General features: G+C 38.0%; 1 protein-coding gene across 1 annotated transcript in view; it reads left to right on the top strand.

The window, feature by feature from the left end:
• The window catches only part of ELAPOR2 (endosome-lysosome associated apoptosis and autophagy regulator family member 2), a 223755-nt gene that overhangs the window by 121101 nt on the left and 76107 nt on the right, over positions 1 to 26547 (top strand). The window contains exons 3-6 of the mRNA XM_070369712.1: positions 9843 to 10038; positions 18355 to 18502; positions 21495 to 21581; positions 26048 to 26153. Coding sequence (XP_070225813.1) covers positions 9843 to 10038; positions 18355 to 18502; positions 21495 to 21581; positions 26048 to 26153 — 537 coding nt within the window. The remainder of the gene's footprint in view (positions 1 to 9842; positions 10039 to 18354; positions 18503 to 21494; positions 21582 to 26047; positions 26154 to 26547) is intronic.

Genomic DNA, 26547 nt, shown 5'->3' with positions numbered 1-26547 from the left:
TAGTTCTTCTTTACTTTCTGCCATGAGTGTGGTGTCATCTGCATGTCTGAGGTTATTGATGTTTCTCCCAGCAATCTTGATTCCAGCTTGTGCTTCATTTAGCCTGGCATTTTGCATGACGTACTCTGCATAGAAGTTAAATAAGCAGAATAACAATATACAGTCTTGACATACTCATTTCCCAATTTGGAATCAGTCCATTGTTTCATGTCTGATTTTAACTATTGCTTCTTGACCTGCATAAGTGAAAAGGTAAAATATATCATTTTTGAAACTCACAATTTATGCATTATTTTTCCTGTTAGTACTTTCCTTAATGGCCATGAATAATAATAGCTGGAAGAGAGTTCTTCTTTTGTAGTCAGTAAAGACAATGCATACAGCTTTAACCTTGTTTTCTTGATCTTATGTAAATAAAATGAGACAATTGAAGAAAATAAATGTATTGGCTCATCTTAATTCTGAGATTGATTTAATTAATCATTTTCCCATAAACATATGCAATTTATTTAGTTAGTTATTAACTTATGTTAAATGATTAGATATTATATATTTCTACAGTGAATTTAGCTTAGTGAAATGTGAATTCCATCTGTTTTGAGGAAGGTAAGTGTAGACTAGATTAGTTGCCTCATGAGAGTAGGGACTGTTTCCATCTTCACTGAATACCCTTGGTGACTAGTGTTTGCCTACTCAGTACTGGATCCTCAAGAGATACCCACTGAATGAAATAATGCAGTGTGATTCCCATGCATTTACCTGTAATGAGAGTGCGTAGGCACTCTATATCATCAGTATTTCATTGAACAAGTAAGTTGAAAATTCTTTTATTACTGCTTCTTATTGCTGTTTACTGTTCAGAAAACAAATTTTAGTAACAAATAACTTTGAGTTAAAATAGGAAAAATGGATGAATTATGAATAAATGTGATTGATAGCCATTATCTTTCAAAGTATGAGGTCTCTGAAGGAAGAAAAGCACCACTAAGAGACCCTTGTGGTGAAAAGATTAAAAATAAATTAAAAAAAAATTTTTAGGCATAAAGCATAGATGATAATCAGTATATAAATGATTCAATTTAGAAACCATTATTTGGTACATTGTATAGGGAAGTTGCTTGAAGATGGTAAAGCCTTAAATTTTCATGTTATATTTTTATTCTCAGAGTAGTTTTCAGTCTTTCATAGGACCGCAAACAGTTTTGTGAGAGAGGAGGGGAAAGTGGTGACCTCCTTGAAATGTGAATGAATGGAGTCAAGGAGGGTTAAGTAAATTACCCAGCCATTTGCTGGTTGGTCACCTGATTTTTTTACACCTGCATCTTTCACTTTTTATAGTAGTGGAAATAGATGTCAGGAAAGAAGTATAAAGCTGAGAAAAAGAATACTGAATTTAGCAAATGACTTCTTGGTTACAGTTTGGATTTTAAGAGGTTGAGTTTTTTTTTTTTTTTTTTTACTTTTTTATTGAATGAAAGATTCTTTATATTCTATAATGCTTTACAATTTTCAAAAATTTCATACACATGATTTTATATAATCCCATAAAACCCCTTTTAAAAATTATCCCATACCCCTATGTTGCCCCCCCACCCCCACCCCCTGGCTTTCCCTCTCCTCACTGGTACCACTGGTTTGTTCTCTATAGCAGTTAGTCTGCTTCTTTTTGGTTTTATCCACTAGTTTATTATATTGTTTTATATTCAACACATAAGTGATATCATACAGTATTTGTCTCTGTATTACTCATTTCACTTAGCAAAATGCACGCCAAGTCCATCCATGTTGTTGCATATGGCAAAGCTTTGTTCTTTTTATGGTTGAGTGTATGTGTGTGTATGATATATATATATAATGTATATACAAAGTATATATATATATAAGAAGGTTGGATTTTTAACATCACTTTTGCTGGATGCTTAGGTAAAGTATGAAATCCCAGGCTGATCCCACTGTTAAGTAGTCTGTGACTGTACTCAAATAAGAGCTTTCTCTTCTCATACCAGAACTTTGGAGTTGGCTTATCTTCCATCCAGTTACTCTAGGATTTAAGATTGTTGAAGAAAAAATAGTATTTAGTTGAGAAATGATTAATTCTTTAAGTGAAATAGAGTCAAACTCACATTCACAAGAGTGAAAACAGCTATACACAATAACTGTCATCCAGTTTTTGTTGAAAGAGTCTTCTATTAATCTATGAAATTAGAGTATACCCTCACACCATACACAAAAATAAAGACTTAAATATAATACATGCCGCCATCAAATTCCTAAATGAGAACTTAGGCAAAACATTTTCTGACATAAATTATAGCAATATTTTCTTAGGTCAGTCTCCCAAAGCAATAGAAATAAAAGCAAAAATAAATAATGGGACCTAATCAGCCATATAAGCTTTTGCACAGCAAAGGAAAGCATAAACAAAATGAAAAGACAACCTATGGACTGGGAGAAAATATCAGAAACTAGCACAACATTGTAAATTAGCTACTTTATTTTTTAAAAAAGAGTCTTACATTGTACTGTATATAAATTTGAATGAAAAGTTTAGTCCTTTAGATTATAAAAATCCTTGTGATCTGACTGAAGTCCAAAGACCAAGAAAGCAGAGTTAAATAGTAGAAAGTAGATGTAGTTAGTAGATACAAGAGAAAGAAATGCTAGTTCTCGCTGTTGCCTGCCAGAGGAAGTCAGTATGCTTGTGTTGACATCATCTCATGGAGTAAATAGAGTTTAATAAGAATGTGTGGCTTGTCCTTTTCTTTGACATGTGACTCTAGAGCTGACTTCCAGGATGGAAAAAAAAGATTGAGTAGGAACAAGTAATTAAAATACAAAAGCTATAGACTCTTTAGATCTTCTGTATTGTTAAAGGCCTTATATCAATTAGACTAACTTTGACCATGTAATTATTCTAAACAGAGGTAAAATCATTAGTTCAGTGGCAGAATTCTTATTGTCCCAGACCTCTGAATTATATTACTAATAATTGTAGCAAACAGTTAGTACATGCTTTATCTCAGGCATGCTGCTAAATGTTTTATATTGAATATCTCGTTTATTCCCAAAACTCTTAGATATATAATTACTATTTTCCTTTTATAAGTGTGGACACTGAGACTTATGGAAGTTAGTAACTTGCTAAAATATTTTGAAAATATGTGTGTTAGTTATATTACAATTTTCATAAGACGTGTGTGTAGGGAATTGTTATTGCTTTGTAATGCACATGAATATTGTTGAACAGTTCAAGACAGCAAAAGAAAACTATGAAGGATAATAATGAATTAATTTTAAATTACTTGCCCTTTTGCATTGATTATAATAGTTACTGTTTGAATTGAATTTTCTTGGGACTTGAGCTTTAGAATCAGAGAGATAAATCTGAATATCATCTTAGCCACTTGTTAACTGGATAACTTTCTAATCAGGTTATTTAAATCTACTGTGCCTCAGTTTCCTCTTCTGGCAAATGAGCATGATATCTTTCTCCTTCACAGGTCTGTTGAAAGTCTTTATTATTCATGGATTCCATATTTGTAAATTTACCTACCTTAAATAATTTATTTGTATCAAATCAATCCATGTGATACATTTGCTGTCATTTGCCAACATGTGGAAAGCAGTAAAAATGGATCTCCTGATCACGTGGTCCCAGCTGACGTCAAAGAAAGTGACACTGCCATCTTATTTCACATACTGCCAACAATGTCCTTTTAACAGTCTATTTAATGCCACGCTCAGAGAAGGCAATGGCACCCCACTCCAGTACTCTTGCCTGGAGACTCTCATGGACAGAGGAGCCTGGTAGGCTGCAGTCCATGGGGTCTCTAAGAGTCAGACACGACTGAGCAACTTCACTTTCACTTTTCACTTTCATGCATTGGAGAAGGAAATGGCAACCCACTTCAGTGTTCTTGCCTGGAGAATCCCAGGGATGGCGGAGCCTGGTGGGCTGCCGTCTATGGGGTCGCACAGAGTGGGACATGACTGAAGTGACTTAGCAGCAGCAACAATGCCATGTTTTCCATTTTTTTGTGCTTTTTATTGCTTAATTTACCATTTAAAATAGTGCTGAAGTGCTGGCCAGTGATCCTAAGTACAAGAAGGCTGTCCTTTGCCTTTTGGAGAAAATTCATATGTTAAATAAGCTTAGTTCAAGTATAAGTTGGAGAAGGCAATGGCACCCCACTCCAGTACTCTTGCCTTGAAAATCCCATGGACGGAGGAGCCTGGTAGGCTGCAGACCATGGGGTCTCGAAGAGTCGGACATGACTGAGTGACTTCACTTTCACTTTTCCCTTTCATGCATTGGAGAAGGAAATGGCAACCCACTCCAGTGTTCTTGCCTGGAGAATCCCAGGGACGGGGGAGCCTGGTGAGCCACCGTCTATGGGGTTGCACAGAGTCGGACACGACCAAAGTGACTTAGCAGCAGCAGCAAGTATAAGTAGAAGTGCCCTTTGGCCATAAGTTAAATGTTAACGAAGCAGCAATATATTTTAAATAAGATGTTTTTCAGCTGAAAAACATGTAAAACAAGGTTCTATATTGATTTGTTGATGAAGATACTGTGACCAGAGAATCCCAGGTGTCTAACCCTGTATTTCCCCAGGAGCAGTGTTTCATTATTCGCCAGGGTAGTTTTCATGATAACTCTGTATGACTGTTATGAGTAAAAAGAACTGACTATGTTATAAATAGTCAATACATTCACCAGTTACTGGTGAATAACTATTCCTTCTGACCTTAGACAAGGAAATACCTCTGAAAGAGTTGAGGATATTCTTAATGACTTTAAAGGATAATGAGTTCTCTTTGGAATAACAGTTACCTCCTTTTTAGATCCTAAGGTCCACTTATCAGAAAATTACTTCTTACTAATTAAGTTAAAAGTACAGTTTTGGACACTAGACTAAACTGTCTTCAAAGATAACTTTGTTTTATCAGAGAGTGCATATTTTCAGCTTCACATGCAGTGCAGTCTCTCTCACAGCTATTCATCTCTGACACTGTGATGTGAAAGTAGCTATAGATAATGTATAAGTGAATAGTTGTGACTGTGTTTCAATAAAACTTTATGAATACATGCAGCAGGCCAGGTTTGGCCTGTGAGCTCTAGATTGCTGACTCTTCAGTTCAGTTCAGTTGCTCAGTCCTGTCTGACTCTTTGCAACCCCTTGGACTGCAGCATGTCCCAAAGGTGCTATCTGCTGAGCCCCAGTAGCTGTTACACAAGTCGGTGGGGGTTTTTCTTTCCTTTCCAAATAGGAAAAGGAGTATTGTCGCTCTGCTTATTTAACTTATATGCAGAGTATATCATGAGAAATGCTGGGCTGGAAGAAGCACAAGCTGGAAACAAGATTGCCGGGAGAAATATCAATAACCTCAGATATGCAGATGACACCACCCTTACGGCAGAAAGTGAAGAGGAACTAAAAAGCCTCTTGATGAAAGTGAAAGTGGAGAGTGAAAAAGTTGGCTTAAAGCTCAACATTCAGAAAACAAAGATCATGTCATCTGGTCCCATCACTTCATGGGAAATAGATGAGGAAACAGTGTCAAACTTTATTTTTGGGGGGCTCCAAAATCACTGCAGATGGTGATTGCAGCCATGAAATTAAAAGATGCTTACTCCTTAGAAGGAAAGTTATGGCCAACCTAAATAGCATATTGAAAAGCCAGAGACATTACCTTGTCAACAAAGGTCTGTCTATTCAAGGCTATGGTTTTTACAGTGGTCATGTATGGATGTGAGGGTTGGACTGTGAAGAAAGCTGAGTGCTGAAGAATTGATGCTTTTGAACTGTGGTATTGGAGAAGACGCTTGAAAGTCCCTTGGACTGCCAGGAGATCCAACCAGTCCATCCTAAAGGAGATCAGTCCTGGGTGTTCATTGGAAGGACTGATGCTGAAGCTGAAACTCCAGTACTTTGGCCACCTCATGCGAAGAGTTGACTCACTGGAAAAGACCCTGATGCTGGGCGGGACTGGGGGCAGGAAGAGAAGGGAATGACAGAGGATGAGATGCTGGATGGCATCACCGACTCGATGGACGTGAGTTTGAGTGAACTCTGGGAGTTGGTGATGGACAGGGAGGCCTGGCATGCTGGGATTCATGGGGTCGCAGAGTCGGACACGACTGAACGACTGAACTGAACTGAACTTTCATTAAGCGGCTCTTTAGTTCTTCTTCACTTTCTGCCATAAGGGTGGTGTCATCTGCATATCTGAGGTTATTGATATTTCTCCCGGCAATCTTGATTCCAGCTTGTGCCCTCTCCAGCCCAGCATTTCTTATGATGTACTCTGCATATAAGTTAAATAAGCAGAGTGACAATATACAGCCTTGACATACTCCTTTCCCGATTTGGAACAAGTCTGTTGTTCCATGTCCAGTTCTAACTGTTGCTTCCTGACCTGCATACAGATTTCTCAAGAGGCAGGTCAGGTGGTCTGGTATTCCCATCTCTTTCAGAATTTTCCACAGTTGATTGTGATCCACACAGTCAAAGGCTTTGGCATAGTCAATAAAGCAGAAATAGATGTTTTTCTGGAACTCTCTTGCTTTTTCGATGATCCAGCTGATGCTGGCAATTTGATCTCTGGTTCCTCTGGCTTTTCTAAAACTAGCTTGAACATCTGGGAGTTCACCGTTCATGTATTGCTGAAGCCTGGCTTGGAGAATTTTGAGCATTACTTTACTAGTGTGTGAGATGAGTGCAATTGTGTGGTAGTTTGACCATTCTTTGGCATTGCCTTTCTTTGAGATTGGAATGAAAACAGACCTTTTCCAGTCCTGTGGCCACTGCTGAGTTTTCCAAATTTGCTGGCATCTTGGGTGCAGCACTTTCACAGCATCATCTTTTAGGATTTAAAATAACTTCAACTGGAATTCCATCACCTCCACTAGCTTTGTTCATAGTCGTACTTCCTGAGGCCCACTTGACTTCACATTCCAGGATGTCTGGCTCTAGGTGAGTGATCACACCATCGTGATTATATGGGTTGTAAAGATCTTTTTTGTACAGTTCTTCTGTGTATTCTTGCCACCTCTTCTTAAGATCTTCTCCTTCTATTAGGTCCATACCATTTCTGTCCTTTATTAAGCCCATCTTTGCATGAAATGTTCCCTTGGTATCTCTAATTTTCTTGGAGATCTCTAGTCTTTCCTATTCTATTGTTTTCCTCTATTTCTTTGCATTGATCGCTGAAGAAGGCTTTCTTATCTCTTTTTGCTAGTCTTTGGAACTCTGCATTCAAATGGGTATGTCTTTCCTTTTCTCCTTTGCTTTTCGCTTCTCTTCTTTTCATAGCTATTTGTAATTCCTCCTCAGACAGCCATTTTGCTTTTTTGCATTTCTTTTCCATGGGATGGTCTTGCTCCTTGTCTCCTGTACAGTGTCACAGACCTCTGTCCATAGTTCATCAGGCACTCTATCAGATCTAGTCCCTTAAATCTATTTATCACTTGCACTGTATAATCGTTAGGGATTTGTTTACATCATACCTGAGTGGTCTAGTGGTTTTCCCTACTTTCTTCAATTTCAGTCTGAATTTGGCAATAAGGAGTTCATGATCTGAGCCACAGTCAGCTCCCAGTCTTGCTGACTCTTGATTTGGTGTAAAGTATGCTCTTGGTTTATGATATTGTTTATCAGTTTACCAGAAGACCTATAAACCATACAAAGCAAAATAAAAATTTTTTGTTACTATATTTCTCTCCTGGTTGTGTTGGTAGTGATCACAACCATATGTTGTGAGCATTTATTAAATGCAAGATGCTGTATAGACCACTTTGTACTGTATTTTCTCAGTATATCCCTATAGGGAAGTACTATGATTATTATCTGATTTTTCAGAGACAGAAACTGAGGCTTGAAGTACCTCACTCAAGGTCACAGTTTGGAAGTGGTACACCTTGATCTGAGAGAGTTTTGACCTTGTAGCCAGCATGTAATACTTTTTGCCTAATCTTTTCTTATTTTCTGATATCCTGCTAATTTGAGGGTTAGAAGTTCATTTTACAGTATCTTAAACTTTTTTGAAGACAGCATTTATTCATTGGATAAGTAAGTAGATGAATATGGGTTTTAGCACTAATTCTATTTTTTTGTAATTTAAATTTATTTATTTTAATTGGAGGCTAATTACTTTACAGTGTTGTATTGGTTTTGCCATACATCAACATGAATCCGCCATGGGTGTACATGTGTTCCCCATCTTGAACCCCCCTCCCACCTCCCTCTCCGTACCATCCCTCTGGGTCATCCCAGTGCACCAGCCCCAAGCATCCATGTATAATATCATATAAGAAACGAATTGGCAGTCCAGGTTCAATGCAGGATACAGGATGCTTAGCTCTAATTCTTTAATTTTTTTTTCAAAATTATCTTGTTCTTATTTTTTGCCACATTTCCATGTATTCTAAAAGGAAAATCTATCTAAATGTGAGGTTTTGCTGCTTCACTGTCTGTTGGGAGATTTGTTTTTCTTCATCAGGTAATTTGGAGGTTTTATTTTGTTCTTGTTCTTTAATATCCTGATTAAAGGATTAGAAAGCTCTTTGCTATGTTTGAGTCACTAATACTGCCCTGAGCACAGAACCACACATTTGGGGGACATAGATTTGTGTTTGCTGAATGAGTAATAACAGCAGAAGAATTGCTGTCTTTTTTGTAACTGTGTCATCTGTTCTGCACTTTGCCTGTGGCTTCTGTCTCTGGTTCCGTCTGAGGATTTGCACAGAGCCTGGCATCAGTTAAAAAAAAAAAAAAGTGGAGGCTGTGGAAATGACTGGGTGAGAGTCGTGAATATTGAAAATGTGGACTCATGGTTTCAGAGTGGGGATACTTGTTTAGCTGATACACGTGAAGCACTACCCTCTTGTTATCCCCTTTGTGTTTATGTTACTCACTGGATCAACCTTTTTCTTTCATTTTTATTTTATATTTTATTTGGATACAGTTGCTTTATACTGATGTGTCAGTTTCTGCTATACAGCAAAGTGAATCAGCCATATGTATACATGCATGTATTCAGCATGCATGCTGAATCGCTTCAGTCGTGCAACCACATGGACTGTAGCCCGCCAGGCTCCTCTGTCCATGGGATTCTCCAGGCAAGAATACTGGAGTGGGTTGCAAAGCCCTTCTCTAGGGGATCTTCCTGACCCAGGGGTTGAACCTGGGTCTCTTATGTCTCCTGCATTGACAAGGGGGTTCGTTACCAGTAGCCCCACCTGGGAAGCCCATGTATGCATACATCCCCTCTTTTCAGATAAACCTTTTATTTGCACTTAGTATTAGCCAGGTACAATTAGCTAATATTCAAAAATAATGATGCCTGTTTTTTGGAACCTCGAAATCTCACATCAATTGATAAGTAATATTTGTCTCTCTGTTTTTCTATCTTTAAGGGAAGCTATTATAAAAAGAGTATTGTAGGAGTACAGCGGGAGCCCCAGTTGACTGCCTGGAGGGGCAGGAACCCATCTTCTGTTATAAAGAGGGTCATTTTTGAGTTAGGAACATGAGTTTTTAGGGTGAGCACATGGGTTGGTCAGCAACTCCAAAAACTAGAGTGACAAGAAAGGATGAAATATTTTGGGAGTAATAATAATTTTGTTGTGGTTGGAAGAGAATAGGTCAAGTGATGAACCTGGTAAAATGGGGTGGGGACAGACTGTGAAGTCCCTGTAGTGATAAGGAAAACTCTGGAAAACTTTCATTAGGGTGTAACATGACCAGAGCTTTATGAAAACAATACTAGTGATAGGGATGAAGGGAGGAAACTGAAGGGGGACGTGTGATGACTAACGGGTTATGCATTTTGCCTTCCAGCTTTCTCCTGTGCTTCTGGGGAGTATCTAGAAATGAAGAACCAGGTATGCAGTAAGTGTGGTGAAGGCACCTACTCCTTGGGCAGTGGCATCAAATTTGACGAATGGGATGAATTGCCGGCTGGATTTTCCAACGTCGCAACATTCATGGACACTGTGGTCGGCCCTTCTGATAGCAGGCCAGAGGGCTGTAACAAGTAAGAATCCAAAGGAGCCTTGACGAGGGTGTAGTTGCTCTTTTCCAGAAAGAAGTTGAGGTTAACCTTGGTAGTGATTGGGATTATAGGTAAACTAACTGCATATGTGCTGCTGAAGCAAGCACTATAGGTAAACTGATTGCAAATAGTCATATTTTTTAGACAGTCCTTATGAATTATGTAGCTGTATTTTCATGAAAGAAAGAAAGTGAAGTTGCTCAGTCGTGTCCCACTCTTAGCGACCCCACGGACTGCAACCTACCAGGCTTCTCCGTCCATGGGATTTTCCAGGCAAGAGTACTGGAGTGGGGTGCCAGTTCTTTCTCCAGGGAATCTTCCCAACCCAGGGATCGAACCCAGGTCTCCCGCACTGCTTTAACATCTGAGCCACCAGGGAAGCACCTGGGAATTTTCATGAAGTTAAAATAATTGCTCTTAGGACATAACATATAGTATGTAAAATGCAATAAAAGTATTAGAAAAGCAACTTAGTTTTCTAATATATTTATAACTATATTAAAGCCAGTAGTTCTACAAACTCTTTTCTAATTTTAATGAATATTTTCCATTTTTAAAATTTTCCTTGAAAATGAAAAATGTATAACCTTCATTTGTACACTTGATGATTTTCTGCGACATAGAGTGGGCCAAACACCTAAGGTAGAAAGCACTTTTACTTAATTTCCACCTTTTTAATAGGAGATTATAGCTTTGCCTGTGACAATATTGGAGGAAGGTTAAACTGTTTTGAAAAAACACAGTATTTTTATCTTTGGGTTCTCACCCTTCCTGTTTTCTTATTTGACTATTTAACATTCCCCTTCATGTGCCTGTGTTTTGTACAATTAAACTTCCAGCCTCTGGCTACCTTCTGACAAGGATGGTCACATTTTTTCCCCTGAGCTAAAATGATTCAAATAAAAAATGACTCACATTTTTTACCCTGAACTAAAGATGTTGGGGAATTATTTAGCTGTGAAAGTAGACACGTTTGCTCCTCCTTCCTTCCTACCTTCTCTTCATCCCCCTTGCTTTCTAGCAGTCTCTCTCTCGGCCATTTTTACTCTTCAGATAATGGTCATTTCATCATATAGAGTCGTGATATTAGATAGCACTAATAGGATTATTTCTCTAACTATATATATAAAAATTATATGTTTAATTCAGTCGCTCAGTTGTGTCCGACTCTTTGCGACCCCATGAATCACAGCACAGGCCTCCCTGTCTATCACCAACTCCTGGAGTTCACTCAAACTCATATCCCATGAGTCGGTGATGCCATCCAGCCATCTCATCCTCTGTTGTCCCCTTCTCCTCCTGCCCCCAATCCCTCCCAGCATCAGAGTCTTTTCCAATGAGTCAACTCTTCGCATGAGGTGGCCAAAGTACTGGAGCTTCAGCATCAGTCCTTCCAATGAACATCCAGGACTGATCTCCTTTAGGATGGACTGTTTGGATCTCCTTGTAGTCCAAGGGACTCTGAAGAGTCTTCTCCAACACCACAGTTCAAAAGCATCAATTCTTCAGCGCTCAGCCTTCTTCACAGTCCAACTCTCACATCTATACATGACCACAGGAAAAACCATAGCCTTGACTAGACGGACCTTTTTTGGCAAAGTAATCTCTGCTTTTGAATATGCTATCTAGGTTGGTCATAACTTTCCTTCTAAGGAGTAAGTGTCTTTTAATTTCATGGCTGCAATCACCATCTGCAGTGATTTTGGAGCCCCCAAAATAAAGTCTGACACTGTTTCCACTGTTTCCCCATCTATTTCCCATGAAGTGATGGGACCAGACGCCATGATCTTAGTTTTCTGAATGTTGAGCTTTAAGCCAACTTTTTCACTCTCCTCTTTCACTTTCATCAAGAGGCTTTTTAATTCGTCTTCACTTTCTGCCATAAGGGTGGTGTCATCTGCATTTCTGAGGTTATTGATATTTCTCCCGGCAATCTTAATTCCAGCTTGTGTTTCTTCCAGCTCAGTGTTTCTCATGATGTACTCTGCATATAAGTTAAATAAGCAGGGTGACAATATACAGCCTTGACGTATTCCTTTTCCTATTTGGAACCAGTCTGTTGTTCCCTGTCCAGTTCTAACTGTTGCTTCCTGTCCTGCATACAGGTTTCTCAAGAAGCAGGACTGGTGGTCTGGTATTCCCATCTCTTTCAGAATTTTCCACAGTTGATTGTGATCCACACAGTCAAAGGCTTTGGCATAGTCAATAAAGCAGAAAAAGATATTTTTCTGGAACTCTCTTGCTTTTTTGATGATCCAGCGGATGCTGGCAATTTGATCTCTGGTTCCTCTGCCAGAGGAAAAACTATATATATGTGTGTATAAATGTACACATGTATAAATGCAGTTGACCCTTGAGCATTATGGGGGTGGGAGTGCCTACCTCCTTAAAGTTGAAAATACAACTGTAAGTTGGCCTTTTGTATCCTCCCTTCAGCAACTGGTGGATTCAACCAACCATGGATCCAATAGTACTGTAATGTGTATTTAGTGAAAATCGTCTGAGTATCAGTGAATGGTGCAGTTCAAACCCATGTTGTATATGTATGTACATCTATTAATACATATATGTGTGTATACATGCACACACAGATAACCTCTGCTTTTCCAGAGTTGGTTTTATTTAATACGTCATTTCACTTTTATGGATGACCTATGTTAGTACCTGTTTTTGTTAACCAAAAGGAATCTGAAGAGGATTTTCGCTTTTACAAAAAAAAAAAAAAAAAAGGCAAAAGGCAAAAGTGCTGTGTAGCATTGATTTTGCACAAATGGAGCTGCCCTAGAGGCAGTTTGCACCCTGTGCGGTGAGAGTGGCCCCACTAAGCTCTTTCTGGGAACTACATTCAGCATCTCAGCATCAGGTCATCGTAACTTTGAACTGTATCTGTGGGATAATTGCTTTCTCACAGTTTATTTTGTAAATTAATTTGTGTGCTAAGGTAATTACTTCTTTGCTTTATACCATTTCAGCTTATGAAAGATTTCACAGGAACACTGTACCTTTGTATAACGTGTGAAACCTTTTTGTGTGTATAATTTAAATTCTTTAAATTAAAGAGTTCTTAAAGGAGAAACACAAGCTGGAATCAAGATTGCCAGGAGAAATATCAATAACCTCAGATATTCAGATGACACCACCCTTATGGCATAAAGTGAAGACGAATTAAAAAGCCTCTTGATGAAAGTGAAAGTGGAGAGTGAAAAAGTTGGCTTAAAGCTCAACATTCAGAAAACTAAGATCATGGCATCTGGTCCCATCACTTCATGGGAAATAGATGGGGAAACAGTGGAAACAGTGTCAGACTTTATTTTTGGGGGGGCTCCAAAATCACTGCAGATGGTGACTGCAGCCATGAAATTAAAAGATGCTTACTCATTGGAAGGAAAGTTATGACCAACCTAGATAGCATATTCAAAAGCAGAGACATTACTTTGCCAACAAAGGTCCGTCTAGTCAAGGCTATGGTTTTTCCAGTGGTCATGTATGGATGTGAGAGTTGGACTGTGAAGAAGGCTGAGCGCCGAAAAATTGATGCTTTTGAACTGTGGTGTTGGAGAAGACTCTTGAGAGTCCCTTGGACTGCAAGGAGATCCAACCAGTCCATTCTGAAGGAGATCAGCCCTGGGATTTCTTTGGAAGGACTGATGCTGAAGCTGAAACTCCAGTACTTTGGCCACCTCATGCGAAGAGTTGACTCATTGGAAAAGACTGATGCTGGGAGGGATTGGGGGCAGGAGGAGAAGGGGACAACAGAGGATGAGATGGCTGGATGGCGTCACTGACTCGTTGGTCGTGAGTCTGAGTGAACTCTAGGAGATGGTGATGGATAGGGAGGCCTGGCATGCTGTGATTCATGGGGTCGCAAAGAGTCGGACTGAACTGAACTGAAAGGAGAGTACCAGCAGGATGTTGTAAGACCTCAGATCTTTGTTTTGGTGAGCAGGAGATATTCACATGGCTTTTTTTTTCTACTTGAAATTTCTTATTCATTAAAGAAATCGAACGATAAGCAGAAATTTTTCAGTGTATTGAGTATCATTTTCTCAGTGTAAATTTCAGTTGATTACTGCTAAGCTTGTCTCCTTTCCTCCCTCCCTCTCCCTTTTTCCTTCCTTCCTTCCTTCTATCCACCCAATCTTGCTTTCTTTTTACTTCTTTTTAATTGCTTGGATCATATAGAAGATGTGTGTTGAACTTTGTAAGAAGTTGTCAGAGATTTTCAAAATGATTGTAGCATTAGACTCTAGCAGTGCATTTGAATTCTAGTTATTTACATTGTAAAATATTGTACAGAAGTCTTGGTTTATTTTAGTCTTTCTAGTGTATGTATGAGAAATGGTATTTCTTTGTGTGGTTTTTTTTTCATTTCCTTCTGTATAAAGGTATTGAGCACTATTCATATGTTCATAGTCCATATGTTTGTGGGTGTGTGTGTATGTGTTAAGTGTCAAATATTTATCCATTTGTTATGTTTTTGGGTCAGTTGATTATTGAGTTGTAGTAGTTCATTGTGTATGCTTGACATGAAGGAAGTTTTGTCATGAATCTATATATTTAACCTATACACATATGCATGCACATGTAACATATATGTGTGTGAAATAGTTCTTTTATCTGCAGCTTTTGCTTTCTCATTTTCTCAGGGGTGTTTTTAAATAACCAAAAGTTTAAAATTTAAAAGTACAATTTATCAATGTTTTCTGTTGTAGTTGATGTTTTTACATCTTTAGATATCCTGCAAAGGCTACTTACAATTCTTAAAGTATAATTAGTATTGTTATTGTACTTTTATATAATATGTAAAGCTTTACAACAGTATAGTTACCTTTATGCCCTTATCCTGGTGCTATTATCATATATTTAGGAACACATCATAAACCCTGTAATACAATGAAATGTGTTGTAAAGAATCAGTTAATTTTTAAAAAACTTGAGAAAAATGTAGCTTTACGTTTTTATCTATGTATTTACGGTTGTTGATACTCTTTTCTCCGATTTTATAAATGTGTGTTCAGTATTATTTTTTTAATCTGTAAAATTTTGTTTATCATTTCATGCAGGTCTGCTGCTCATAAATTCTCTCAACTTTCTGAAATCTAAACACATCTTTATTTAGCCTCAGTTTTGAAGAATATTTTGTTGGACGTAGGACTCTGGACTTTTACTTTTCTCCTTCTGTGTTTTAAAGGTGTTCCATTCATTACCTTCTGAACTCTCCCTTGTTTGTGATAAGAAAAAAAGAATTAGCTGTATTTTGCTTGGTTAGCTTCCTTTTATGTAATGTGTCATTGTTTCCTTGACTACTTATAATATGTTCTGTATTTCTTTGCTTATAATGTGTTCTCTATTTCTTTGCTAGTCATGTTGAGATGTGGAAGTCTCAGTCTTTTATTATTATTTTTTTGTTAGTAAAAACAAAGAATTCCAAAAATCTCACTCTTGTAATCCAGATAGAAAGTTAAATTTGAAGAGAAGATATTAAGTTGTGCTGTCAGATAGTCTGGTTGGAAACTTTTTTGGCCCAAAAGTTGACACATGACTCAAAGAAAGCATTGGTTTTCTTTGTATTTTTACTCTGCTTGAAGTTGACTGAGTTTCCTGGATCTGTAGGTTGATATTGTTATTAAATTTGGGAATTTTTTAAAGCTATTCTTTCACCAATATGTTTTTCTGCCCCCTTCTCTGCCTATTTTCCTTCTATAACTCCATTTACATGTAAGTTAGGCCACTTGGTGTTGTCCGTAGTCACTGAGACTCCATTTCCCCCCATTTTTCTCTCTTATACTTCAGATTACATAGTTTCTATTGCTCTGTCAGTATTTCTTTTGCAGTTTCAAACTTGATCTTAAGCTCATCTATTGAATTTTAAATTTCACAAATAGTAGTTTTCAGCTGTAGAATTTTCCATTTAGTTTTTAAAATAGTTCTTATTTCCCTTTAAATAGTTGGGATTATTCATGCCTTCACTTACTGTATTCATCTCTTGATGTTTTTTGATTATATTTTTAAAAGCTGTCTTAAATACTTTTCTGTTTCTTTTCATTCTTTGTTGTCAATTAAGGGTCATGTTTTACCACTTCTTTGCATTTCTAGTAAATTTTTAATGTATCTTAGGCATCATGAGTGTTACAATGTGGAGAATGTGGATTATTTTTTTCTTTTGTGTAAAAGACGTTGGATTTTGATCTGGAAGGCTGCATATTTACCAGAAGAGTGTCTCGTTAGGTCTGGTATTTAGAATTTTTTTAAGGTGGCTCTGTATTGGTTTCACACTTAGTTCTAGCTCATGGTCTTTACTCTAGGGCACACTATAGCCTACTCCTTTTTTATAAATAATGTTATATTGGAACACAGCTGCATTCATTTATTTATGTGTTATCTATGGCTGCTTTTGAGCTATAATTGCCTAGTGGAGTACTGCAGGAGAGATCACATGGCTCATAAAGCCCCAGTTATGGACTCTTTGGCCCTTTATGAAAAAAATTGTGGATACCTACCCTAGGGCATGGTCCTTATTCCTAAAATGTGGCACTTCTGGAGTCTCAGATGGATGTCCAATGTGGTTATTAAATTTTCTCCTCTCTGGCTGGCCTGGAGATCCTGCAATACCCATAAACGTGACCTCTCTGATTTTGACTTAGTTTTGCAGTGGCTGTTCTCTACTAGGCCTGCACATTCCAGCCCCAAGCCTGGGCCTATAGAGAAGCTCCATGTGGACTTCTGGAGCCCCTGTTTTCTCTGCTTCTCATGCCTGTAAATTCTGGTTATTTCAGCTTCCCCCAGACATTCGTCCCTGTTTCTCCACTCAGTGAGACCACTGTGCTCTGGGAGCTGTCTCCCCGTGCCAGAGTCTGGAAAGTGTCCTGAGAATGAATGAGGTCAGGGTCAGCTTGGGCTTTGTCTCATGCGTTTTCCTGCTGTCAAGACCCTCGGTCCTGCACTGGCTAGTGTGAGTGCCGGAGCGTGGCTGGTGTGTTTTGTTTAGTTTACTGGATTGTTAAAGAAAAGGGCAAGTCCAGTACCAATCAGTGAGTCATGTTGAGACGTGGAAGTCTCAGTCTTTTTTTTTGTTGTTGTTAGTAAAAAGAATTTGCCAAAAATCTCACTCTTATAATCCAAATGGAAAGTTACATTCAAAGAGAAGGATATTAAGTTGTGCTGTCATACAGTCTGGTTGGAAACTTTCTTGGCCCAGAAGTGGACGCATGACTCACTGTTGATTAATCTAAGAATTAGCTTATGGTTAGATTTACAATCCAACTTTTGTTCACTAGTATATTTACTTAATCTTTTATTTTTTAAATAAAATTTCCTATCAGACTTTTGCTCCTACTATGTACTATGACACTATGATCTACATTTTATTTAGGTTCACTTTATTATATTTTTCCATCTGGCTGATCATGTACTTCTTTTTTTTTTTAAACAATCGAAATATAACAGTTGCATAGCAAATTGATATTATGCTAGTTTCAGGAGCATTACATAGTGATTTGACAGTGGCATATATTATGAAACGATCACCACAATAAGTTATTACAGTATTGACCATATTCTTTATCTTGTTTTTTACAACCTCATGACTTATTCATAACTGGAGGTTGGTACCCCTTCATCCCCTCCATCTATTCTGCTCCCCCCTCCCTGGCAACCACAGAAAACTAGTCTGTTCTCTGTATCTATAAGTCCCTTTGTGGTTTGTTTCTTAGATTCCACTTTCTCTCTCTCTTTTTTTTTCAGCTCAGTGTTATGTGGCAACCTGGAGGGAAGGGGAGTTTGAGGGAGAAAGATAAGTGTATATGTATAACTGAGGCCCTTTGCTGTTCACATGGAACGATCACAGCATTGTTCATTGACTATACCCCAATACAAAATAAACATTAAAAAGTATTTAGAGTCACTTTTAAAGGACTTTTTCTAGGATGATTTCTTCTCTCATAATAAATGGACACACCCCTGCCAATATGTGTTTGTAAATAAAACTTTAGATATTATTTGAGAGTAATTCCATCAAAGACTGCTAGAATTAGTGACCAGCTATCTAGTGATCACGTTTTTGGTGATAAGCAGCAGCTGCATGGCACATTAATTGCATCATCTCACGATGAGTTTAGGAAGTTATGCGCCACAAGACCTGAACCTTTTTTCAAGCAGTGGTGTTGGCCTTTGGGGTCCACATGCACTTCAGACTTCCCTGCTGCGCTTTGTTGACAGAACTGCTTTTAAATCTCGGTTATAGAACTTGTGAACAGAGAGGTTTCTGAATGCTAACATGAAATGGTTTTGTTTCCACAGCTCTTCTTGGGTCCCTCGTGGAAACTACATAGAGTCCAATCGTGATGACTGCACAGTGTCCTTGATCTATGCTGTGCACCTCAAGAAGTCAGGTTATGTCTTCTTTGAGTACCAATATGTGGACAACAACATCTTCTTTGAGTTCTTTGTAAGGCCTTTTATATTCTAGAATTCAGTTTTTAAAGGGCATTCATGTAAAATTTCTCTTAATCATTTGTTTCCATTTCAATGTGTGCCTTGGTTTTTTGTGTTAACTGAAGCTTTCGATAAGAAATATTTATTTTTTCTATAATCCTTTCTGGTTAATAATTATTTTTTTACCTCTGAGTTCTCTCCTTGTAGAATAACATTCAGGTTGTTTTCCTTTTGGATATGATCATTAGGTGACCATTTGGTTGAGACTTTTTGTGTGTTGAATATATTTCCTGAGATTCATTTAATTTTTTTATAGTGATAGATGCTATTTTGTTTAAAAATATGTTTTCACCAATCTTGGTTTTTATTTAAAAATATTTTTCTTCTGTTTTCAATTTTAAATATTTGAATTATTTAAATGTACTCATGGGCGATATTACAGAACTAGAAATGACTGTATCTTGCTGATTATCCCAGTTTTGTACAATATAAAGAAATCAAGGGATGAGGTAGTTGATGTCTCTGGCAAGAGATTAAATAACATTAAAGACTATAGGATAAAATAATAGTCTAACAGAACAGGATGTTACCACAAAGATTATTTAGCTATTTTTATGTAAACTGTACCTAATTGTGCAAATATTTGTTGTGGCAGTGACTCAAATGCTTGAGAAAAAATTGTTCCGATTGACTTCTTAAAAAAAAAAAAAAAAAAAGTATGTGTGTTGTGCAAGTAACTGGGAAAATATCTTGTAAAATGTTTCTGTGGCCCAGATTTCAGGGATAAATGTACTGATAATGCTAAAGCAAATTTATATTGCTCTTGATAATGGAAATTTCTAAATCAAAAGTTTGCTAGGAAGTATTTTTTGTGAATATATGAGCCTAAGATTTAAAGTCAAGAGATTCTGGCTCATGTCCCAATTCTGCAGTTGCTGGTTGTGTGTTACTGGACAACTAACTTTTCAGCTCTCAACATTCCTTTTCATAAAGAGGATTGTAGACCAGACCTTTTAAGGACCCTCTTTACTCTTAATATCCTTTGATGAGTTTAAGATATTAAGCAATATTCAAACAGATTGGCTTTTTAAGTTATATTTTGTTTGCAAGACACTTCTCAGAGTGAATAACTCCATATTCCATGGGATATTTTTGAAATATTACTAAAATAAAGTTAAAAAGCAAGGTAATTGTATAATTGTTTGAATAAACATTTAGTTCTGTGTTGTCTATTAAGTCCTTTGAGAGTTGTCAGTGAAGGTATTCTTAAGGCATGAAGTTTCATTGCTTCCTCTCAGTGATGCCTTTGTTCTTCTGGTTATGGATTGAAAAGGGATGGTGAGTTTATGTTTCCTCTTTTGTTGATGTTTCAGCTTAATAGGTTGCAATTTATTGACTCAGACAGTCAGTGCCTTATGTCCATCCTGCTAGTAGTTAATGGAAAGGGAATGTCTGAAGATTAAAGGATGCAGATGTACCTGTGAACGTTACAGATTGAAAGCAGTAAAATATTTAATGTTAGGAGTCTGGGAGTTTCATTCAGCTCTCCCCTCCACACATACTTTTTTTTTTTTTTTAAATGATGAAACTCAAACCTAGACAGAAGAAGTGATTGGACCAAGGTTATACCTTTACTAGTTACTTTTAGAATGAGTAACGAGAGGACTCAGATCTCCAGAATGCTAGTAGACTGTCAAAATAACACTAGATGTATGATATCTGCTGAGAAAAAAGCTTTCAGTTTATGCAAATATGGACCAAAAAAGGTATATAAAGGGTTTATATCTGTTTAAAAATGGCTTAACATTCGTATTGATTGTCATTATGCTTATAATATAAATATGGTACTTAAATTCAGTTAAAGCAAATATCCTTAGTAGCTGATTTCCTCTGGTTTTGGCTGTTAAAAGGATCTGTTTTCTAGTTAGTCAAGTCTTTAGGAAATAGCTCTTACTGACAAGATTAATGCTGTTTGTGAAATTAGTCAGGGGAGTGAATAAAGTGGAAAAATAACTTAAAGAATAGAGAAATAGCCATTTTGGAGGAAGTACAGATGATGAGATATTATTTCAACCCCACTTTGATGCTGACTATTATGTGCTCACTTGCTAAGTCATGTCTGACTCTCTGCAACCCCATGGACTGTAGCCCGCCAAGCTCCTCTGTCCAAGGGATTCTCCAGGCAAGAATACTGGAGTGGGTTGCCATTTCCTTCTCCAGGGGATGTTCCTGACCCAGGGATTGAACCTGCATTGCAGGAGCTACGAGGAGAAGTCAAGACTGTAAATATAGCCTCAAGAAATCAAGATTGTAAAAAAATTACAGAGACATTTTTGATGTCTGTTTACTTTTTGTAGACTTGGAGAGGTATGTCCCAACTCCTAGGTATTTTAGAAGAATTGTCTGGAAAGCACAAGATGTTTGGTGCTGAAGATATTAGCTGTATTTATTTGAATTGCTGTAAAGTATCAACATTTGTCCCCAGATACCAACCGGGGTCTTTGACTTTGGCTATAGCCACTTATGCACACATTTGGATTAAGTCTTGGGGAACTGAAAACAAATCAGATTTCATTTATTTATTAATTTAAGGTTTAAATGGCCCTAAATCTTATAAAAATAAAATTTATTTTTATACTATTGGGCCTGCATGGTGAACACAAGCTTTTACATTTTTGCAATGACTTTTTCTCCTCTATGTGAATTTTCAGTGTTAACTCCCCTCTCCTCCTCTGCTTCCCATGCTCCTGCTTGCCCAATTTCCAACTTCTTAATGGGCTTGTCTTTTTGTTACAATAATGAGAAAGATTCACTTAGAACTACATACTCATGCAGTTGTCACTCAGGCTCCAGAGATCTGGTGTGTTTACTTATTGATAATTACTCGTGGCTGTTGTTTCCTACACATTGAAAGAAGCTCTTGTAGCCTGTCCTGTGATGAGTGACACATCTAATTAAAAACACTGTTCACTGAGCTTTACTGGGCCCTTATGTTTACTCCACAGATTCAGAATGATCAGTGCCAGGAGATGGACACCACCGCTGACAAGTGGGTAAAACTCACAGACAATGGAGAATGGGGCTCTCATTCTGTAAGTCTCTCTCTGCTCTTCTCTCATACCAACCCCATTCTTCTCCTTTCTTTTCTCAAACTTATTTTTAAAAGTTTATTTTAAAGAAAAAAATTATCTTTTAACTTAGAAATTTCTAGTTAGGGAAGAAATTGCCCCTAAGTTTCATGGACTCAGGCTCTTTCTAGTATTATTTTCTTTCCTTTTCTTTTCTCCTTAGCTCCTTCTCCCTGCTCTTTCCTATCACACTTCAACTGTCCTGCTTTTCAAGGGAGGCATTAACAGGAATGAAGTCTACTCAGAATTAATATACAGAACCTCTGGGTATGTAAGTTTACAGATGTGGTTATCATATGAAAGATATTAATCAGTGACTCTTGGCATTGGGTGGATCCTTGAGTTCGAAGCATCACTATGAACAAAGCTAACCATAGATGTGATGGAATTCCAGTTGAGCTATTTCAAATCCTAAAAGATGATGCTGTGAAAGTGCTGCACCCAATATGCCAGCAAATTTGGAAAACTCAGTAGTGGCCACAGGAATGGAAAAGGTCACTTTTCATTCCAATCCCAAAGAAAGGCAATGCCAAAGAATGCTCAAACTACTGCACAATTGCACTCATCTCACACACTAGCGAAGTAATGCTCAAAATTCTCCAAGTCAGGCTTCAACAGTACATGAACCATAAACTTCCAAATATTCAAGCTGGATTTAGAAAAGGCAGAGGAACCAGAGATCAAATTGCTAACATCCATTGGATCATAGAAAAAGGAAACAAGTTCCAGAAAAATGTCTACTTCTGCTTTATTGATTATGCCAAATCCTTTGACTATGTGGATCACAACAAACTGTGGAAAATTGTTCAAGAGATGGGAATATCAGACCACCTGACCTGCCTCTTGAGAAATCTGAATGCAGGTCAGGAAGCAACAGTTAGAACTGGACATGGAACAACAGACTGGTTCCAAATAGGGAAAGGAATATGTCAAGGCTGTATATTGTCACCCTACTCATTTTACTTATATGCAGAGTACACCATGAGAAACGCTGGGCTGGATGAAGCTGAAGCTGGAATCAAGATTGCTGGGAGAAATACCAATAACCTCAGATATGCAGATGACACCACCCTTATGGCAGAAAGCAAAGAACTAAAGAGCCTCTTGATGAAAGTGAAAGAGGAGAGTGAAAAAGTTGGCTTAAAGCTCAGCATTCAGAAAACAAAGATCATGGCATCTGATCCCATCACTTCATGACAAATAGATAGGAAAACAATGGAAATAGTGACAAACTTTATTTTCTTGGGCTCCAAAATCACTGCAGATGGTGACTGCAGCCATGAAATTAAAAGACGCTTACTCCTTGGAAGAAAAGCTATGACCAACCTAGACTGCATATTAAAAAACAGAGACATTACTTTGCCGACAAAGGTCCATCTAGTCAAAGCTGTGGCTTTTCCAGTAATAATGTATGGATGTGAGAGCTGGACTATAAAGAAAGTTGAGCACTGAAGAATTGATGCTTTTGAACTGTGGTGTTGGAGAAGACTCTTGAGAATCCCTTGGACTGCAAGGACATCCAACCAGTCTATCCTAAGGGAAATCAGTCCTGAATATTCATTGGAAGGACTGGTGCTGAAGCTGAAACCCCAGTACTTTGGCCACCTGATGTGAAGAACTGACTCAATGGAAAAGATCCTGATGCTGGGAAAGGTTGAAGGCAGGAGGAGATGGGGATGAAGAGAACGAGATGGTTGGATGGCATCACCGACTCGATGGACATTAGTTTGAGCAAGCTCCAGAGTTGGTGATGGACACGGAAGCCTGGCATGCTCCAGTCCATGGGGTTGCAAAGAGCCAGACATGACTGAGCAATGGAACTGAACTGAGTTTCTTTTATCCAGCTTTCTCTGCAGTTACCCCAAGAAGCGATTTTCAAAGTTGTCTTCTTGGGGACTGTTCTGAGCCCAGTTTTGCACAGCTCTGCATATCACAAAATTCATCCATGTCTGGAGCTGAAACCTGCTTTCTATCTGTTACCCATTGTTCAAAATTCTACCCTTTCTGGTTGTGTCTGGTAAACTGCTTATTTCTTTAAGGACAACCCTGAGTGTTTGAAGGCAATTATTAGGTAACACAGTCCCTAAATCTGTTATTATTTGAGGCACTGTCCCTTTGGAGTGAGACATGGATTTAAAATCTAGAAAAATGGTATAGATGAACCTTTTTACAAGGAAGAAATAGAGACACAGATATAGTGAACAAATGTTTGGACACTAAGCGGGGAAGGGAGTGGGGTGAATTGGAAGATTGGGATTGACATATATACACTACTAGGTATAAAATAGATGACTAATGAGAACCTGCTGTATAGCACAGGGAACTCTACCAAATGCTCTGTGGTGACTTAAATGGGAAGGAAATCCAAAAAAGAGGGCATATGTGTGCACATATAGCTGATTCACTTATTGTACAGCAGAAACGAACACAACATGGTAAAGTACTATACCCTAATTTGATCCCTGAGTCGGGAAGGTCCCCTGGAGAAGGAAATGGCAAAGCACTCCAGGGTTCTTGCCTGGGATATCTCATGGACAGAGGAGCCTGGCAGCCTATAGTCCATGGAGTTGCAAAAATCAGAAATAGCGACTAAACAACAGCAGCAGCTCTGGTTTATAGTCGTTGTGTTTCTTTAGGCAATTGACTTTGTCTCTTTGACTCTAATAGTTCATATGAGAAATAGGACCAATCTTGCAGAGTTAAATGAGAGGATACATTTTATTCAGTGGCTCAGTCACGTCTGACTCTTTGTGACCCCATGGACTGCAGCATGCCAGGCTGCCCTGTCCTTTACCATCTCCCGGGGTTTGCTCAAACTCATGTCCATTGAGAGGATACATAGGGAGGGCCTAACATGGTGCCTGCCGTGTAGATTGAACACTGTTTCAATAAGTGCCCATCCATCCTTGCCTTTGTGTTGTAGCAGATACCTCATCCTTGAGTGATTAATATAATGCATCCTTTCAGAGTAATTTTTTTGATCTGTATGCCTGGAAGTGATATTAGTACCAATTAAAATCCATTCACCTAAGCTTTCAGTCCTCTGGGCTTTGAAGGTACAAGTAACCCTTGGCAGCAAATATGCTTTCTTCACTTGTAAAGACTTAACACAAAGGAAGAGTATTTAACATACAGCTTTTCTGACTCTCTGGCAGGGTGAGGTAGTCAGATATGTTTTAATTTTATATTGCTTGAATTCGCCCAGCCAGACTCCATAGAGGTATAAGGGTGGCAAATGAGAAAGCAAAACACCCTTCAGTTCAGTTCAGTCGCTCAGTCGTGTCCGACTCTTTGCGACCCCGTGAACCGCAGCATGACAGGCCTGCCTGTCCATCACTAACTCCCGGAGTCCACCCAGACTCATGTCCATTGAGTTGGTGATGCCATCCAACCATCCCATCCTCTATAATCCCTTTCTTCTCCTGCCCTCAATCTTTCCCAGCATCAGGGTCTTTTCAAATGAGTCAGCTCTTCGCATCAGGTGGCCAAAGTATTAGACTTTCAGCTTCAAAATCAGTCCTTCCAATGAACACCCAGGACTGATCTCCTTTAGGATGGACTGGTTGGATCTCCTGGCAGTCCAAGGGACTCTCAAGAGTCTTTTCTAACACCACAATTCAAAAGCATCAATTCTTTGGCAATCAGCTTTCTTTATAGTCCACTCTCACATCCATACATGACCACTGGAAAAACCATAGCCTTGACTAGACGGACCTTTGTTGACAAAGTAATGTGTCTGCTTTTTAATATGCTGGCTAGGTTGGTCATAACTTTCCTTCCAAGGAGTAAGCATCTTTTAATTTCATTAGTTTACTTGACTGAATCAGCATGAAATTGATCGGAAAAGTAATTTGATAAAAATGTTCTGGTGGCAAAGGAAGCAAATATTAGACATTGTATCATTTACATTCTGGAGCCATAGAGTCAAATCAGGCTATTCTATAAGAACAGTCCTATTTTTCTTTTGTTGCTGTTGCAGTGTTGTTTGTTAAGTAATTTTAAAAGGAAGCAAACTCATTCTATTACCTTTTTGTTTTCAGAGCCCAGAGATTTACTTATGAATAGTGACAGCAATCAGTATGTAATTGGGCTAAGTGCCTCTCACAATCTAAATTGAGTCTTTTAAATATAAACCAAGTCTTCATGCACATGATTTGAAATTCATTTTATCTTCTTCCACGCTTGAAGAATTTTCTGTTCCTCCCTCTTTACTGTATTTTTGGGGTTGGCAAACTTTTTCTTTTTTTTTACAAAATGTGAATTTAAGGAAAGCTTAAGTCTCAGTAAGTAGTTGATTTAAATTTGTGGGTTCCAGATAATCGTGTTTCATTTTAATGTGTTGAAAAGTGTATAGGGGATTAACTTTGATATAGGTATGGTTGGAAGTAGCATGGTTTATCTGACCTGAGTGTCTTGTGTTTTCTTTACAGGTAATGTTGAAATCAGGCACAAACATACTATACTGGAGAACTACAGGCATCCTTATGGGTTCCAAGGCAGTCAAGCCAGTGTTGGTAAAAAATATCACAATTGAAGGTATTTCACATCTGTCTCTTTTAGTAGTCGCCTATCCCATTTAAAATACTGACTACATTGTTGGTTTCACTGGTTCAAGGGGATATGGGACAAAAATTAGCAGGTTAGACATCATATTGGCCTAGAGACTCTGGTTTTATTTCTGGCAAGTTGGCTGTTTGTTTTTCCAATCCCTAAACTGAATTATTTAATCTGTGTGAGAAAGTAAAAATAATGACAATTGTAGGTGTCTTGAAATAAAAGAAAACAATCTTTATTAATAGCCTACTCTTCATTCAAGAAGACTTCATTGTGCTGGCATAGTACTTATACGGGTCACGACTGTATCCATAAAAATAACAGTGAAATAAATATCTTGGCTTGTCTCCTACACCTTTTGCCTCTCTTAACCAAC

This window comes from Bos mutus, chromosome 4 (genome assembly GCF_027580195.1).
Source record: "Bos mutus isolate GX-2022 chromosome 4, NWIPB_WYAK_1.1, whole genome shotgun sequence".
NCBI classification, from domain to species: Eukaryota; Metazoa; Chordata; class Mammalia; order Artiodactyla; family Bovidae; genus Bos; species Bos mutus.
Note: the sequence above shows the minus strand (reverse complement) of the source record. Positions and strands in the feature narration are given on the sequence as shown.